The sequence below is a fragment of the Ictalurus punctatus genome, chromosome 4, assembly GCF_001660625.3.
Source record: "Ictalurus punctatus breed USDA103 chromosome 4, Coco_2.0, whole genome shotgun sequence".
NCBI classification, from domain to species: domain Eukaryota; kingdom Metazoa; phylum Chordata; class Actinopteri; order Siluriformes; family Ictaluridae; genus Ictalurus; species Ictalurus punctatus.
Genome location: NC_071284.1, coordinates 21,084,168 through 21,101,845, shown reverse-complemented (window position 1 = coordinate 21,101,845; position 17,678 = coordinate 21,084,168). Strand labels below are relative to the sequence as shown.

The window sequence follows — 17,678 nt, the reverse complement described above, 5'->3', positions numbered from 1 at the left end:
TGCCCAATCGCAAGCAATCATTCGCAAGCACATGCCCCTAAACCTTTCCAACTCATAATGTCAGTGTGAAATAAACAGTTGTGGTAATATAGAAATGTAGAAATTAAAGTTAAAGCCTCCCGAAGATCCTAAAAAAAGTCAGTTGGTGCCTCAGTGACAACTTTGCTATGACACAAAGATGGCTGTCATAGTTAAACCAAGTAAAATAAAAATAATAAAAAAACTGTTTGTTTTGCAATGCCAATACATAGATGTAATCAATAAAAAAAAATTAAAAATTAAAAATGGTCAAGCAGCCAACTTTACAATTTTTGGAAAACTTGAGATGGACTGATCCTAATAATAAAGAAGGGTTTACCTTCCCTGGCACTGAAATCAGGAGGAGAAAGCTTTTCCTTTCTCTAACATCATAACAGGCAGAAATCACAATTTAAGTCTAACTAAAGGCATGACTGTTTGACCACCAAGAAGATGACACTGTCTTACCGATCATCTTCAGTTCTGCAGAAAACTGGCATGGTTGTAGGATTTCAAAAGAAACTGAACCTGCAAAAATGTAAAGGTTGTTATGCTAATAGACTGCACCTTGAATGTTGGCTCCAGGAAGGAGCAATCGATCTGTTGGCATCTCATCATCAGAAGTGGCTATTGTCTTGATGGCATCATGATAGAGTGGAATGGAAGTGGGCATTGCATACTTGGACATCTGAGACATTATAAGTGACAGTGGATTCTGGGAGGGAGGTGCGTCTGGGGAAGAGGTGAATGGCATGTTGGGAGTTTGACTGCTGGGTGTTGAGGTCGAACTCCTGGGAGGAAGGGATATACCTGGAATAGGAAAACAGGATGAGAAAAACCCACAAATAATTTAACCCACAAATAATTTAACAGCAATTAAAACACAAAAATATTTATATTTGAATCCTCTACATAGCTTATTAATATAAATAATAATAATAATAATAATAATAATAATAATAATAATAATAATAATAAAAATAAAACATTGTATTAACCATTCATTACCTGTCTCAGTTGAACTGCTCCCTCCATTACCTATTCCCTTATTATTAGATGTCCCTCCAGGGCTGGCCAGGGAAGTCTTGGGTGAGGCAGTCCACCTTGGAGATGCAACAGGCATGGCTGGAGATTTGTGATGTCCAGGGGAACCAGATGGTGACCGGAGTCCAAGGGATGATCCCATTATTTGAGGGGACTTCATGGAGGTGGCAGAAGGTGTTCCTGCTCCAGACACTGAAGAAAGAGGAGGGTGTGGTGGACCAGTGGATGCTAGCTGGTTGGGGGATTTCAGGCCTGTAGCAGAGGGAGAGGTCATGAGGGGAGAAGGTTCTTGGCTAAGGGGAGGTGACTTCAGCTGGTGAGGTGGGGGCATGACTGGGGAACCAATTGAGTTGACATTAATGGGAAGGTCAGATGGATGACATGGCCCATGGTCTGCTTTATGACCAGTGTTCATAGGCATATGGCTAAGCCTTGAGTTTTCACCAATTTGAGGAGTACCCTGCTGATCGGATCTAAACATCTCAGGACCTGATTGATGGAGGTAGGGCCCATCTCCTTGTCCACCTGGAAAAGGGCCCTGATTGGGGAACTGAAGAGTTACATCTGGTCCATGGACCATTACTTTGTTAGCATCAACCCGGCCATTTGGTGCAGCCCTAATACGGGTGTTGTCCTCAAGGCTTGCCATCTCTGACCCAGGCCCTTCTCTTAATTTCTGGGCTAATATATGTTGCTGCTGATGCAGGTTCAAGTTCATGTTCATGTTTATATTTAGGTTTCCCCCTAATGGAGAGTCAACCATATCTCTCATTAAAGTGCCACCCCCACCACCAATGGGAGAGCCAATCATAGTGCGAGAATTGGGGAATTCCATTGGATCACTGCGTGAAGGAGGACCTCCTCCCATGCCAGGATTAGGAAAGCCTGGTCCACTGGGGTTGTCCATCATTCTGGGGCCTCCAAGTCCACCCTGTTGCTGCAGCCTTGATAACTGCTCCAGATCTAACCTGCGGAGACCTTGTAGCTGACGTTTCTCCATAATGTGAAACATCTCCTCCCGTGTTAAGGGACGGTCCATACCACTGTGCATTTGCTGAGAGGGTCCACCAGGTCCTCCTGAAGCATAGCACCCATGAAATGAACCTACTCCAGCCATATTCGGTGCCATGTCATCCAGCCAACCCATTCCTGGCCTGGGAGATCTTTGAGACCCTATCCCTTCCATGGATAAAACTCCACCTGGGCTTCCTGGGTATCCACCACCACCTGGGGGTCCTCGCTGCATCTGTCCAGGAAACCTGGGCCCTCGGGGCCCCTCCTGATGCATGTCCATCATCCTTAAATTTCCTCCCATCCCTCCTCCAATTATAGGCCCTGGTCCCCACTGCTGGTCTCCAGGTTTGCTATGATATGGAGGTGGGGGACCTCTCATCATGAGGTGTGGCCCCCCTGGCATTCCCATCTCAGACATCATGCGGAAATGCTGGGTGTGTGTGTGAGGATTCATCTCTTGTTGCCGCCTCTTCTCCTGATAGTATTCCTCCTGCAGCTTCCTCCAAGCTATTTGTTCTGGTGTTAGTCCTTCAGGACCTAGTACAGGCCCCATGTCTAGTCCTGAAGGTGATGACAGGTGGTGATGAGGGAGCAAGGTATGGTGCCTTACTATCGAAGTGTCATCCAAACAAGGCCCACTGAGGTTCTGTGTTTGTGAAATTATAGATTGTAGAGTCTCGTGCTTTTTTATTCCACGGATAGGGGGAACACCCTCAGAAAGACAGCTGCTGCCAGCCCTCCCACTATTATTTTCTTCATCCTCAAGCCCTTGGTATCCATCAGTATTGTTGTTGCTAATTGACCCATTGTTGGGATTGCTATTTGAGCCTCCTGGGTCTCCATGGCCAGCACCAGCCCCACTGCGCAGAAGCAGCTTCTCAATGTCCCTAAGTGTCTGCAAAGAACGCTCACGATGCTCTAGTTGCTCTTTAGACAGTCCTTCGATACTCCCTTGTCCTCCCTGCTGGCTGGACTCACCCTGAAGGTGCACAGACAACACTGATGGATTGGCACTGGGAGAGACACTTGTACCAGGGTGATTTATAATGCCTGACCCATCTACTCCACAACCCGGGGCCCCCACTCGCTGGGGCCCTGAGCCTCCAGGTCCTAATGGATGAGATGCTGCACAGTTATTGTGACTGGGTGTGTTCCCCAGATGGACATGGGTTACCTCGCTGTCTGGCTGAACTGTGGAAGGAGTATTGCCACCTGTGAGATGACCCCCAATAACTCCACCAACAGAAGCTGGACGAGGTGTACCACTTTGAGATTTGGGGGTGCTCATGGGAGGGGTGCTGCTAGAGCTGAGCTGCTCTGATAGGCTGGGGAGCTTTCCAATACCAGTGCACTGCTGAGCAAAATAGAAACAGAAAGAGAAAAAGGAGAGAGAGGAAAGGAAATAAATAAAGATATTCAAAGAGAAAAGAAAAAGCAAAGCGATGTTAATGGGATATTTCTGTCCAATTCAGAACATAGATTCTGAAATAAATCCAAAAAGCTTATTACGGTAGCTGTAAGTGCAAAACACATAAAAAAAATAAATAAATAAAAATAAAAAAAAACACACACACACACAATAGCAAATCAGAAAACGCAACAAAAACACAATGGTACGTTCAAAAAGATGACAGCAAAACCAATAGCACAACAGCCAAAAACAAACAAATAAACAAACAAAAAACCCGGCAGCAATTTTGGAAACATGACAGAAAAAACAGAAACACAACAGCAAATATGGTAAAAACAACAACACTGCCTGCCTATCAGTCTGGGAACCATGAAAAATTGAAAGCTTGAGGATGTTTTTTTTGTTCATATGTTTTATACTTATGGGCCACCATAGCATTGAGAACTGCAAATGTCTTAAGAATTGAATTACATTTTTATTTTTATTGTACCAACAGACAGCAAGACATAAAAGAAACATCATGTTTCGTCTTATGTGCAGCTAAATATAAGTGGCACAGACATTTTCAAACTTTCCACTTACAATCAAGTACATTATTCTTACTCAAATATTGCATACAGAAGTGGAACAGAGCACAATGACTTAAATAGATATTTTTAAAAAATGTGGCAACCAAAACTTATTAACACCTGCATAAGCACTAATCACATGAACATTCATATGTTCTCTTTACTTCCTCTTTTAGGAGCACAAAAAAAGCCACATACATTTATTCAAATGTGGAACATAACAAAACACATACTCTAGAACATGTAAACACATACTCTAGAACATTATTATAACTAGTTGTAAATTATGTAAGGGTATTCACATCCTAATCTACAGCTTTAATAGTCTGTATACAAACCTGGTCCAATTTGGTACGAGGAATGTTTTGCTGGTGAAACAGAAGGATGGAATCTGTATGGCCATGCATCACTGCGTCTGCAGCACTGTGGGATACACATACATGAACACGTATGCAATTCAGTGCTTGAGCTAAAAACATACACATATCAGTGCTTAACCAGATTATTTACAATGGTCCAAATGAATAGGAGGATGCTATTTACCTAATCATATAAGTGTGTCATATTTATATCAAAATCACACTCACAGCAATGACAAAAATATTTAACATGGTTCTCTGTTAATATTATTCTCACCTGTTGGCTAGGCTAGTGGTGAAGACATACACTAATTGCTGGGAGATGTGAGATGGCTGGTCAGAACGTAGACCTGGACCAAGGCCACATCCTAAACCAGGCCCACTTACTGACTCAACTGCGCCTGAGAGAGACTGGCCAGGACATGACATCACATGTTCCTCTGAAAATTGGGAAAAAGGAGAAAACTGGTGATGTTGGGGGGAAGAGGAGACTCATCACCACATAACTAGAAAACCTTGAGTTGGGCAAATAAGGTAAAACAAAATGCTGGAGTTGGAGGGTTAAACAGATTACTTGAAAAAAAAAAACCTGTTGTAACATTTTAATGATTGTAGTCCTTGTAGATAGTAAACCCACAGTTACAGCATTTCATTAGGGAACTTTTTTTTTTTTTGAACATTTTTTGAAAAAGTTGGAACTCAGCCACTAGATGATAATAAATAACATAATATCACATAAGTGTGTTGTTGGTCATGTGACCAATACTTGTTTACCTGCATTTTGTGCCATGATATGACATAATGAAATGCAAAATAGATTGCCATATGAAAAGAAGCCATGAAAGGCCACAGAGGATACACTTGGATTGGAGAATACCCAAGTCAGGGTCAGTTACACATATTTACATTTATATGTATACATTTACAGGTGCTTATAGGTTATATCCTTTGGAGAACAGTGTCATTACAACACAAAGAATGTTTATTACTTCACAGATTGACATAAAATAAAGCATATCTGCCACCATCTGTTAATGTGTATTGGGTGATTGTGCTTTGATAGGAAAAAAAAATTCTACTGTTTTGATAGAATAGATTGATTTTAAAAAATATTTTTGCAAGCTGGTAGTTCAGCACATATCAAACATGAACTGAACTGCTCTGCCAAGATGTGTTTGCTTGGAAAGATGAGGTAGAATTTTGAAAAATAAAGTTTATTTAGAAAAATTCTTGTTAACTTTAAAAGCTAGCATTATAATACTTACTTTATATGTGTGTGTGTGTGTGTGTGTGACTGCTGATTTCAAATAGACCATCAACAAATAGAAATCAACATTTGAAATCAACAAACAGAACAGTCAGCAAATGTTTTTAGCAGCAGATACATATCTGCTGATAATATAGCAGATATGTATTATCAGCAGAGCAAAAGCGATTATTCACCCAAGCGAACAGTAACTGGTAAGTGTTTCTTTCTGGATTTTTTTAGTTGAAACTAGTTTTAGCACCAATTGTCAGATAGAAGCTGTAACTGCGCTTCCTTGTTGCTACAAGCTGCTTACACGTTGCTAGATTAAAGCTAATTCCGGTATTCATATTCAGTTTCGGTCAAGAGTCGCTCGTTCATGCGACTACACTTTGTTTTGCTAATTAAAGAGGCATGCTCAGCGATGTGAGCATGTGAAGCGCCCCACCACAGTACTTAATAACTAAGAAAACGCTGAGGCGGAAGCGTTAGCCATTGTCGTGTGAAGACCGAGTTCGTGTAAAGACCTACAAGTCTACCTGCGTGAGTCTATTGAGCAAGGGCACCGACAAGACACCACTCGTGCTGCTAAGTATACTTTTTTCTCCCTTTATTCCCCTCGCTGGTTACCTGTTTACACACTAACATGGGTCATCAGTTTATCCCTGTTATTTGCCACAGGCACGGACCACGGCACACTCCCAGAAAACTTGGACAACCTACGCTCTCTGAATGTGGTCTCTGCAGATTCCCTCTCATTGTCTATCAGACTTTGGAACGGCCAATCTGCTGTCAACAAGGCAGATGTCATTCCTACCTTTGCAACCCACTCCAACCTCAGTGTGCTGGCTCTGACTGAAACCTGGATCCATACTGTGAACACTGCCACACCCGCTGCCCTAACCTCCAACTTCAACTTCTCCCATACCTTGCGTTCCAACAGATGAGGGGGTGGTACAGGTTTGCTTCTCTCCAAAACATGGAAATTTACTTGTCTTTCTCCCTCTTGCTCCTACACTTCCTTTGAATTTCATGTTGTTGCAGTCACTGACCCTGCCAAAATGCACTTTCTTGCTGTTTACCATCCTCCAGGTCAACTGGGGAAGTTCAATGATGAATTTGACATGCTACTGTCCACCATCCCGGATGATGGAACTCTTCTTGTGGTCCTTGGTGACTTCAACATTCATCTAGACAAGCCACATGCAGTTGACTTTCTTGCTCTCCTTCCCACATTTGACCTCAAGCAGTTTGCCACACCAGCAACTCACAAAGCCGGCAAACAGCTCGACCTCATCCTCACACATAACTGAACTACACACGATCTTCTTATTACTCCTCTCCATACCTCTGACCATTTCTTTATCCAGTTTTCTATTTCTCTCCCCTCACCCCCTTCACTGTCTTCACCTTCTATCTCCTTTTGTCACAATATTCACTCACTTCCCCCCTCACATTTCTCCTCTGTTGTCACAACTTTACTTCTCTCCGATAGCCACCTCTCCTCACTGGACGTAAACACCGCAACTGACATGCTATGTTCCACTCTAACATCTTGTCTTGACAGCATCTGCTCCCTAACCTCCAGACCTGCTCGCACATCACCCTCTAGCCCTTGGCTCTCAGAAGCTCTGCGAATCAACCGGGCCAAACTAAGAGCATCTGAAAGGAAATGGAAATCTAACAATCTGACTGACCTAACCAGTTACCAAACACTTCTCTCCTCTTTTCCCCCATAGCATCTCCACTGCTAAAGCCATATACTAGAAAAAGAATATTGGCAGCTCTCCCAACACCCGTACTCTCTTCAAAACCTTTTCCTGTCTTCACTGTCCCCCTGCTCCCCCTTCTCCTACCTCTCTCACTGCAAACGACTTTGCCACTTTCTTTAGCAACAAGGTTACATCAATCAGGAACCAGTTCTCAACCCCAGACACTCATAGACAGGCTCCTCCTACATGTAACTCTCAACTGTGCTAATTCTCTCCTCTCTCAGAGACTGATGTCTCAAAACTCCTCCTCTCTAGCCATCCCACAACCTGTCCTCTTGTCCCTATCCCTTCTCACCTTCTTCACCCCATCTCTCCCACACTATTACCTGCACTCACACACATCTTTAACACAACCCTCTCTACTGGCACATACCCTACCACATTTAAGCAGGCACGGGTTACCCCACTGCTTAAAAAACGTCACTTAACCCTTCTGCGGTTGACAACTACAGACCTGTTTCCCTCCTCCCTTTTCTTTCCAAAATCCTTGAAAGAGCTGTTTTCAATCAACTCTCCATTTTTCTCACACAGAACAACCTCCTGGACACCAAGCAGCCTGGCTTCAAGCGCAATAACTCCACGGAGACTGCTCTGCTTTCCATCACTGAAGCCTTATGACTAGCAAGAGCAACCTCTAGATCATGTGTCCTCATCCTACTCGACCTCTCTGCTGCTTTCTACACTGTGAATCATCAGATCCTCCTTTCAACTCTCTCCAGCCTAGGCATCACTGGAACAGCTCTGCGCTGGGTGGAATCCTATCTCTCAGACAGATCCTTCAAGGTATTTTGGAGGGGAGATATTTCTGAAACTCAGCAACTCACAACTGGCGTTCCTCAGGGGTCAGTTTTGGGTCCATTGCTCTTTTCAATCTACACTACATCTCTGGGGAAGGTGATTGAGTCTCATGGCTTCTCATACCATTATTATGCCAATGACACTCAGCTCTATTTGTCCTTCCCGCCTGACTATCCATCTGTCTCTGCATGAATTTCTGCCTGACTGTCGGACATCTCCGTCTGGATGAGGGGACACCACCTTAAGCTCAACCTTGCAGAATCTGAGCTTCTCGTCATCCCAGCCTGTCCCTCAGTCAATCACAACCTCACAGTACAGCTCGGCTCAACCACACTCAAGTCAACCAGGACGGCCAGGAACCTTGGGGGTGATTCTTGATGAAAGCTTGACCTTTACAGACCACATCTCAACAACTGCATAGTCCTGTAGGTTCATCCTGTACAATATCAACTAAATCAGACCCTACCTCACGGAACACGCCACACAGCTACTAGTCCAGGCTCTTATCATCTCAAAACTGGACTACTGCAGCTCACTACTCTCGGGCCTCCCAGCCAGCTCCATCAAACCCCTTTAGATGATTCAGAATGGAGCAGCACGCCTCGTATTCAACCAGCCCAAGAGAACCCATGTCACACCCCTCTTCATCTCCCTCCACTGGCTTCCGTGTCAAATTCAAGGCCTTGATGCTCACGTACAAGACCTTGTCTGGAACAGCACCCTCCTACCTCAACACTCCCCTGAAGGCTTACGTTCCCTCATGCAATCTGTGATCAATCAACGACCGACGATTAGTAGTGCCTACTCAGCGTGGCTCAAGGTCCCTTTCAAGAACCTAACTAACTGTGCCTCAGTAGTCCCTCAAACTAACCTCAATCCAGACCACAGAATCTGTCACCATCTTCAAGAAAAGGAAATTTTTTATAACTTCTGATGTAGCGCAGGTGTTCGTAATCAGAACTCCGGTGAACTCGAGCGCGGGCATGTCTGGGAAGTGTAGTCTTCGTCTGCCATGTCCATGGATGGCACTACACGCTGGGAACTTTAGCTCTGAATCTGAGAGAAATTTATTTTATAGAAAGTCACCTTGATTTATGATTTCTAGATTTCTTATCAAGGACATCGTTTTTTTTTTTTTAATCATTCTGTCTTTTAAAACTCCTCTTCATAGAACCAGAATGCCATTCATATAGTATTTCATATGAGTCCTGTTGGCTTACATTTGTCCTCTATGGCCTCTGGAATGGTAGAAGGCAAAAAAAAAGGCAATTTTGATGAGTCTGTAAAATAGCAGCTAGCTTTATTGGCCCATTCCTCCCATGACATATTAGCTATGATAGTGGGAAATAGTGAATACTAAATCATATTTTACCTCAAGTGCATTTTAAAACTAACCCACATCACAGTAAACTCTCAGTCATACAGAATACATGGAAATCCTTGCAGATTCAAAGTATTATAGGGAGTCAAGGAAATAAAATAATTTGGGTGCATTAAATCTGGGAATGGGAGAGGTATATAATAAATAATTTGTATTAGGTTTTAGGCATAGGTATTCAACATAATCCTGTGAAATTATGAAAATGTGGTCACTGATTTACCCACACAGTATGACCATTGTCATACTTTAATTATAATTAAGTATTAAAACTGTTACCAGTGAACTGCAGTGCTTCAGGCTAGATGGAGAATGCATTGGCTTCTGGAAACTACTGTACTTGTCTGCCCATATATTTGTAACAGGTCTTCATTAAGAAACTCATATGGCTAATCACAAAACAGTATTAGGTCACTGAATGTGTCTGCAGATGGACTGAGTTTGTTGTGTGCTCATGTGTGTAATTTGTAGTAATACTATGGTACTCAACTTACTGTGTGCAGTGGTGGAGGGTTTCTCCTCCTCTTCCTCAGTCTCAGCACCTGAGCACCACTCATCTCCACTATAAGGCTGCTTCTTCTCCAGCACACACCGGCGCTTTCTGCGTATTGTGCCATCTACTGGATAACACCAACAAGACACAGTACTAAATTCTTAATTAAATGTTCACTTGAAGAGTAGTTTTATTAAAAACTATACGAGTAGTGTGTTTATACTGTATTAGAGTAAGCCCAGTGAAAGAGTCCTAACATTTTACTTACAGCCCACTGTATTTAGATCAGTGTTTAGAAAATAAATCTGTCCACAGTACCTGACCACAACTGTTTATTTATAACACAAGCCCTGTCCTTAAGAGGGAGTAACCAATCCCACTTTCCATTTGGGCTTTTCCCCAAACACTATGTGCCAGTCATGCTCTCTTATTTAAATAAGATTCAAATATTCATATATTCAGAGATACTGCTGCTGATTTTTTGCATAGAATTGTGAAGTCTATAGCACTAATAAAATAAAATACATAGAGTAAAGACAAATTTCCCATTACTCTTTAGTAATGGTGGATATTACATTAATCACTAGATGTTATAATATAGATTACATATATTAAAAATTAGACTAGTCTTTCTTTTCTGGTCTCAAAATATCTCCTTATGCACTGGCATTGTAAGATAGTAAGATGAAAAACTCTCTCATTATCTCACAACCTATGAGAGACAGACCAAGAAAATGTGTGTATGCAAGGGGTGCGAAAGTTGCATGTGGTGTCATTAGCCTGTGCACACAGTGTTGGCAGAGATAAAGAGCTGACCTTTTCTGCAAATGAGTCAGCTCCCCCCCGTCACACAACACACTCACACAAACAGGCTTTAAATCACTGGCCCCGTCCAGGTGTGGGGGTAGAGTTTTTTGAAGTGGCACACTGACTTGCATTTAATTTGAACGAGTCTCTGTTTGTTTTTTAACAGGGTGATATAGAAAAAAAGAGTAAGTGAGAATGAGGGAGAACAAAAGCCCAAAGTCCACGTTCAAAAGCCTGCCTTTCTATCGTTCATGGTCTCTTCCTCTCTACTCTGCCAACTTGTTACCTGTTGCCTTTCATTCTGTTACAAAACCACACAGACTGGGTATTAAAGTATGAATGTACAGTCCCGTCTGAAAGTATTGGAACAGCAAGGTCAATTATATTGTTTTCATAATACATTGAAGACATTTGGGTTTGAGCTCAAAAGATGAATATGAGACAATAGATCAGAATTTCAGCTTTCATTTCCTGATATTTACATCTGGAAACAACATAAAACATGACACCTTTGGTGGCAAACCACCCATTTTCTAGGTGAGCACAAATATAGGAACAGCCAGGCTTAAAGTAAGTTAAAGTAAATAACATTTAATATTTGGTTGCATATCCCTTGCTTGCAAAAACTGTATGAAGCAGGTGACCCACTGACATCACTAAACTGTTGCATTTTTCTTTTGTGTTGTTTTTCCAGACTTGTACTGCAGCTTCTTTCAGTTGTTGTTTGTTTTGGGGGTTTCTCCCTTCAGTCTCCACTCCAGGGGGTGAAATGCATGCTCAACTGTGTCAAGTTCTGGTGATTGACTTAGCCAGTCTAAAACCTTCCACTTTCCCCCCGATGAAGTCCTTTGTTGTGTTAGCAGTGTGTTTTGGGTGATTGTAGCATGATGAAATTCCTCCCAATTAGATTGGATGAATGTCTCTGTAAATTGGAAGCCAGATTATTCCTGTAGACGTCTGAATGAATTCTGCTGCTACCATCTTGAGTTACAACATTAATGAGGATTAATGAGCCCATTCCTGAAGCAGCCATGCAAGACCAAGCCATGACACTACTCCACCCTGCTTGACTTATGAGCTTTTATGTTTTGGATCATAAGCAGGTTAATTCTTTCTCCACACTTTGGCATTTCCATCACTTTGGTAGAGTTTAATCATGGTTCCAAAACTTTTGTGGCTCATCTCTGTATTTCTTTGCAAATTTCAACCTGGCCTTCGGATTCTTACTGCGCATGAATGGTTTGCATCATGTGGTATATCGTCTATATTTCTGCACTTGAAGTCTTGTTCAAATGGTGTGTTGTGTTACCGTCACCCTTGCCCTGTGAAGGTTGTTGGTGATGTGGTGTTGTTTTTTGGGTTTTTCTTCACAGCTCTCATAATGTTTCTGTTGTTATCAACTGCTGTTGTTTTTCTTGACCGACCTGTTCCATGTCTGTTTATTAGTACACCGGTAGCTCCTTTCTTTTTCAGAACATTCCAACTTATTGTACTGGCTATGCCCAATGCTTGGCTCAGACAGATTTTACCTCTTTTTTCAGTTTCAAAATGGCTTGCATTTCTCCCATAGGCAGCTCACTGGTCACCATGTTGATTTATCCTTTTTAACAACAAATGCAATCTTCACAGGCAAAACAAAACAAAGGCAGAAATTCAGAGCTATTAATTCTTTAAACAGTCAATTTAACAGGGCACTGTACTCAGCAGAGCAGGGAAGCAAGGCGACGTCCTCGTCGGAGCATGAAGGCAGAGCGACGTCCTCGGCGGAGCAGGGAAACAGAGCACTGTACTCAGCAGAGCAGGGAAGCAGGGCAACGTCCTCGTCGGAGCATGAAGGCAGAGCGACGTCCTCGTGGGAGCATGAAAGCGGAGCGACGTCTGCAGCTGGGTAGCCAGGCTGAGCGACGACCTCGGCGGAGCATGAAGGCAGAGCAACGTCCTCGGCGGAGCAGGGAAACAGAGCACTGTACTTGGCGGAGCAGGGAAGCAGGGCGACGCCCTCATGAAAGCGGAGCGACGTCCGCAGCCGGGCAGGCAGGCTGAGCGACGTCCTCGGCGGAGCATGAAGGCAGAGCGATGTCCCCTGTAAGGCCAGGGAGAGGAGCGTGGGTCTCCGTGCGGCCAGGGAGAGGAGCGTGGGTCTCCTCAAAGCAGAAGGGGGGAACGATGTTTGCCATGGAGCAGGGAGGCTGAGCGACAACCTCAGCTGAACAGGGAGGCTGAGCGACGACCTCAGCTGAACAGGGAGGCTGAGCGATGATCTCAGCTGAACAGGGAGGCTGAGCGACGACCTCAGCTGAACAGGGTGGCTGAGGCTCTGAGGTCATCAGGTGAACCTTGGGCATGGGCGGAGCTTGGGTGGCTGTGTCAGTAGACTCGGGCGTGAGCAGAACTTGGCTGTGCGTGTCAGCAGACTGTGGCGTGAGCAGAACTTGGCTGTGCATGTCAGCAGACTGTGGTGTGAGCAGAACTTGGCTGTGCATGTCAGCAGACTGTGGCGTGAGCAGAACTTGGCGGTGCGTGTCAGCAGACTGGGGCGTGAGCAGAACTTGGCGGGGCGTGTCAGCAGACTGGGGCGTGAGCAGAACTTGGCGGGGCGTGTCAGCAGACTGGGGCTTGAGCAGAACTTGGCGGGGCGTGTCAGCAGACTGGGGCGTGAGCAGAGCTTGGCTGGGCGTGTCAGCAGACTGGGGCGTGAGCAGAGCTTGGCTGGGCGTGTCAGCAGACTGGGGCGTGAGCAGAGCTTGGCTGGGCGTGTCAGCAGACTGGGGCATGAGCAGAGCTTGGCTGGGCCTGTCAGCAGACTGGGGCGTGAGCAGAGCTTGGCTGGGCCTGTCAGCAGACTGGGGCGTGAGCAGAGCTTGGTCAACTGGATCAGCAGGCTTGAACGTGAGCTCAGGGACGTGAGACTTGGCTTGGACCTCAGGGACGTGAGACTTGGCTTGGACGTCAGAGCCTGGAGGCTTGGCTTGGACGTCAGAGCCTGGACGCTTGGCTTGGACGTCAGAGCCTGGACGCTTGGCTTGGACGTCAGAGCCTGGACGCTTGGCTTGGACGTCAGAGCCTGGACGCTTGGCATGGACTTCAGAGCCTGGAGGCTTGACTTGGACTTCAGAGCCTGGAGGCTTGACTTGGACTTGGATTTCAGGGACTTGAGACTTGACTTGGACTTCAGAGCCTGGAGGCTTGGCTTGGACTTCAGAGCCTGGAGGCTTGACTTGGACTTCAGAGCCTGGAGGCTTGACTTGGACTTCAGAGCCTGGAGGCTTGACTTGGACTTCAGAGCCTGGAGGCTTGACTTGGACTTCAGAGCCTGGAGGCTTGACTTGGACTTCAGAGCCTGGAGGCTTGACTTGGACTTCAGAGCCTGGAGGCTTGACTTGGACTTCAGAGCCTGGAGGCTTGACTTGGACTTCAGAGCCTGGAGGCTTGACTTGGACCTCAGAGCCTGGAGGCTTGACTTGGACCTCAGAGCCTGGAGGCTTGACTTGGACCTCAGAGCCTGGAGGCTTGACTTGGACCTCAGAGCCTGGAGGCTTGACTTGGACCTCAGGGACTGGAGACTTGACTTGGACTTGGACCTTAGCGACTTGAGACTTGACTTGGATTTCAGGGACTGGAGGCTTGACTGGGATTTCGGGGACTGGAGGCTTGACTGGGATTTCGGGGACTGGAGGCTTGACTGGGATTTCAGAGTTGAGCTCTGCATGAATTTGGCTGTAGTAGTGGGTAAACGGCAGGGCAGGTTCACCTGCCAGACTTACCCCCATCAGAAGTTGTTCTAGCTCGTCCCTCGCCTCCGGACTCCCGAATCGCATCATGAATTCCCCCACAAACTGTTCTACACTATCCAGGTTCCTACAGTGCTTATCCAGTCTGAGCTGCACCCATTGACGGGCCGGTCCAAAGAACCGGGACCACATGACTCGGAGCCATGGCTCCGATTCTCCTCTGGCTTAGGGTCTAACAGGCTGGCGAAATAGAATTGACAGTCTACCAGAAAATATTCAGGGGCACCAAAAAATCCGTCAAATGGATCAGGAAGCTCCATAAACGTCCATTGTGGGAAGTGGACTGAGTCCATAGCGGGAACGGTTGGCGTCGACTTCCAGGTTCTGCGTCTCCTCCATTCTCCTGCTGCATCCATGTTTCGGCGGAAGATTCTGTCACGAATCGTGACGGAGCAGAGATAGGACGGATGCAAGTGCAGGATGAACAGTTGTTTATTTGAAAGAGAGACAGGCAGACAAATCCAAAATGTGATCCAAAACGTAATCCATAAACATGCAAGAGGTCAGGCGATTGGCAAACAGGCATACACGGGGCAAGGCAGGAATCTAGGTCGTGGTCACAGAAAACAGGGTCGATAAACAAAACAAGAAACGAACTATGACGAGGGACTGGAAGCGGATAATCCAGCGCGAACTAACTCTAAACATGGACCGTGACTATGACTATGATACAAGCTAAACTAACTCTAAACATGGACCGTGACTATGACTATGACTATGACACGAACTAAACTAACTCTAAAGTATTAATCTTCCGCATTGTGTGCTGGGAGGCGCGCGGTATATATGCGGACATGATCAGCGTCTAAACCGCTAGCAGCTGAGAGCAATTCAGACCCATGTGAAATCCCAGCCAATGACAGAACAGGAAGGAGACATGACAGAAACAAAAAAAAAAACCCACGTGTCCAGATGTCATTACAGTCAACAACAGAAAAGCAGGTGCTCGCGCATTCGCGCTTAGAGCACGCTGCTTCAAGGGGGAATCGTGACAGAGAATAGCTAAATGAAACAAAAGGCATGGGAAAACACTGAAAATCATTCGTCACTGAACACAGACAGGAGGGTTTTAATATAGAAACTAATTAAAGATAAACTGAAAACATATGCATTGCACGAGGAAGACAACTAATGACAGGACACAAGTAGAAACAAGACATGAAAACAAAAACATGCTGCGTGCTGAAGGCTTCTGCATGCAGTGCCCGGCGTGAGGGGGAGATTCCTGACACACCAACATTTAGCCTTTTGCGGTGCTTCTGTCCTACCGTCTGCTCTAGTGCTGTCAAATTAACATTCGAACTTCATTGAATTTAAGATAAAAATGCACATTTGAATTTAAGTTGTGTTAAAAGCACTAGCATAGATTTTAATTAAAACATACTGTTGAAAAACGACACGCAATATATTAACAATGCCCTAGCAATGTTTTTTGAAGAAGAAAAATCTAGAAAGAATAGTTCTAGTGTTCAAATAATCCAGTCATAGTCAATAATGTCGGGTATTGCCCATTTAAACTGCATGAGCTGAAGATAAACAGTGAATGAACAGTGGTAAATTGAAACGCTTTACTAGCTGGGTAATTAACTCACCCAAATGCATCCTATACCCATATTAGATTAATCAGACTTATACACAACATAAACCTAATATTTAGGGTTGGGAAGGTTACATTAAAATACATTAAAAAGGTATTCCGTTACAGTTACAAATTACTTCATAAAAAATGTCATCAGTAACATAATCCAAGTAACTCAATATGAAAGTAATGTAATCTGATTACTGTTGGATTACTTCAAGGCCACATATATAAATAATATCAAGAGAAAAGTAATATGATCTAAAATACTTAAATTATTTAGAGCTTATTTCAAGCTTAAAAAAATGTTCAATGTATGGATTTGCTTTAATAAAATAAATATATAAATAAAAGCTCACTGTCCCTGATGAGGGTAACAGTACATCACAAAAGCTAGGGTGACTATGTTCTGGTTTTCCAAAAAGAGGACACCTTGTTTTTTTTTTTTTGTTTTTTTTTTTTTTGGGGGGGGGCGGCTTAATAGCATTCAAAAAAGTGTTACTACGAATGCAGACTTTAATAAACTGAAAAAGATACTATTAGCATCAAATAAATATCAGTAAATTAAATTGGTTTCACCCTGCCCACGTTTTACATTTTTTCCTACATTCTTTTGAATGTCCATGGAATGAAATAAAATAAAAAAATATCAGATGCCATGAGTGTGCGTTCTGCCATCATTCACACATGGCCATATAATACGAAGCAATGTGATAACAAAAAATTACCTTATATGGCCATGGGCATTGTTTCGACTCAAGACAGCTGTCATTTGCTGCTATGTTGACGCCGTACACAACAGCGCTTCACCTTTTGCGCATTTGCTGAGAGTAGGCTAATGGTTGAGAGACAGGAATGTGGCCAACAGTTGCTGCAAGCATTTTATAATCCACCAATTGGTGTGCTAGAAGCCGGGAATTACAGAGTGGGGTTAAAGCAATGCAAACATGCGCACACTTTGCAGTATTAGACCATAAACACATCATAATGAAACTAAAGCCGAATCCTGGACATTTTCTCAAATTTAGATGCTTTAAAGTCCAAAAAAGACGATGTATGGTCATCCTAACAAAAGCAGTTCAGAGAACAATGTGTTAATTTCTATCAAATTAACTTTGCACAAAATTTATTTGAGCATGCACCAGGAGGTTGCTCATGTGAGTTACGACTGGCACGAGAAAACTATAATCAAGCAGCTGTCTATTTTGTGTTCTCTAAAATATTAATCTCTTTGGTTTGAAATGAAGAAAATTGTAATCCTAATGGTATTCCCATTTTTTTTTTTTTTTTTACAAAATGTACTTGTAATCTGATTACTTTGTTTTTTGACATACTGTAATGGATTATAGTTACCAGTTTATTGTATCCTGATTACATAATGTAGTTACATGTATTCCCC

At 43.9% G+C, this 17,678-nt stretch overlaps 1 protein-coding gene across 11 annotated transcripts in view; it reads right to left on the bottom strand.

Annotated features, from left to right (window-relative positions):
• bcl9l (bcl9 like) overlaps window positions 1–17,678 on the bottom strand; it is a 96,139-nt gene that overhangs the window by 2,115 nt on the left and 76,346 nt on the right. For 8 of the 11 annotated variants that reach the window (XM_017465272.3, XM_017465277.3, XM_017465273.3 and 5 more), the window contains 5 exons: window positions 10,104–10,229; window positions 4,693–4,855; window positions 4,395–4,479; window positions 1,027–3,430; window positions 586–828 (listed from right to left, as the gene is read on the bottom strand). In XM_017465272.3, coding sequence (XP_017320761.1) covers window positions 586–828; window positions 1,027–3,430; window positions 4,395–4,479; window positions 4,693–4,855; window positions 10,104–10,229 — 3,021 coding nt within the window. The remainder of the gene's footprint in view (window positions 1–585; window positions 829–1,026; window positions 3,431–4,394; window positions 4,480–4,692; window positions 4,856–10,103; window positions 10,230–17,678) is intronic. The other 3 variants (XM_017465281.3, XM_053678042.1, XM_017465280.3) reach the window with 2 other exon arrangements.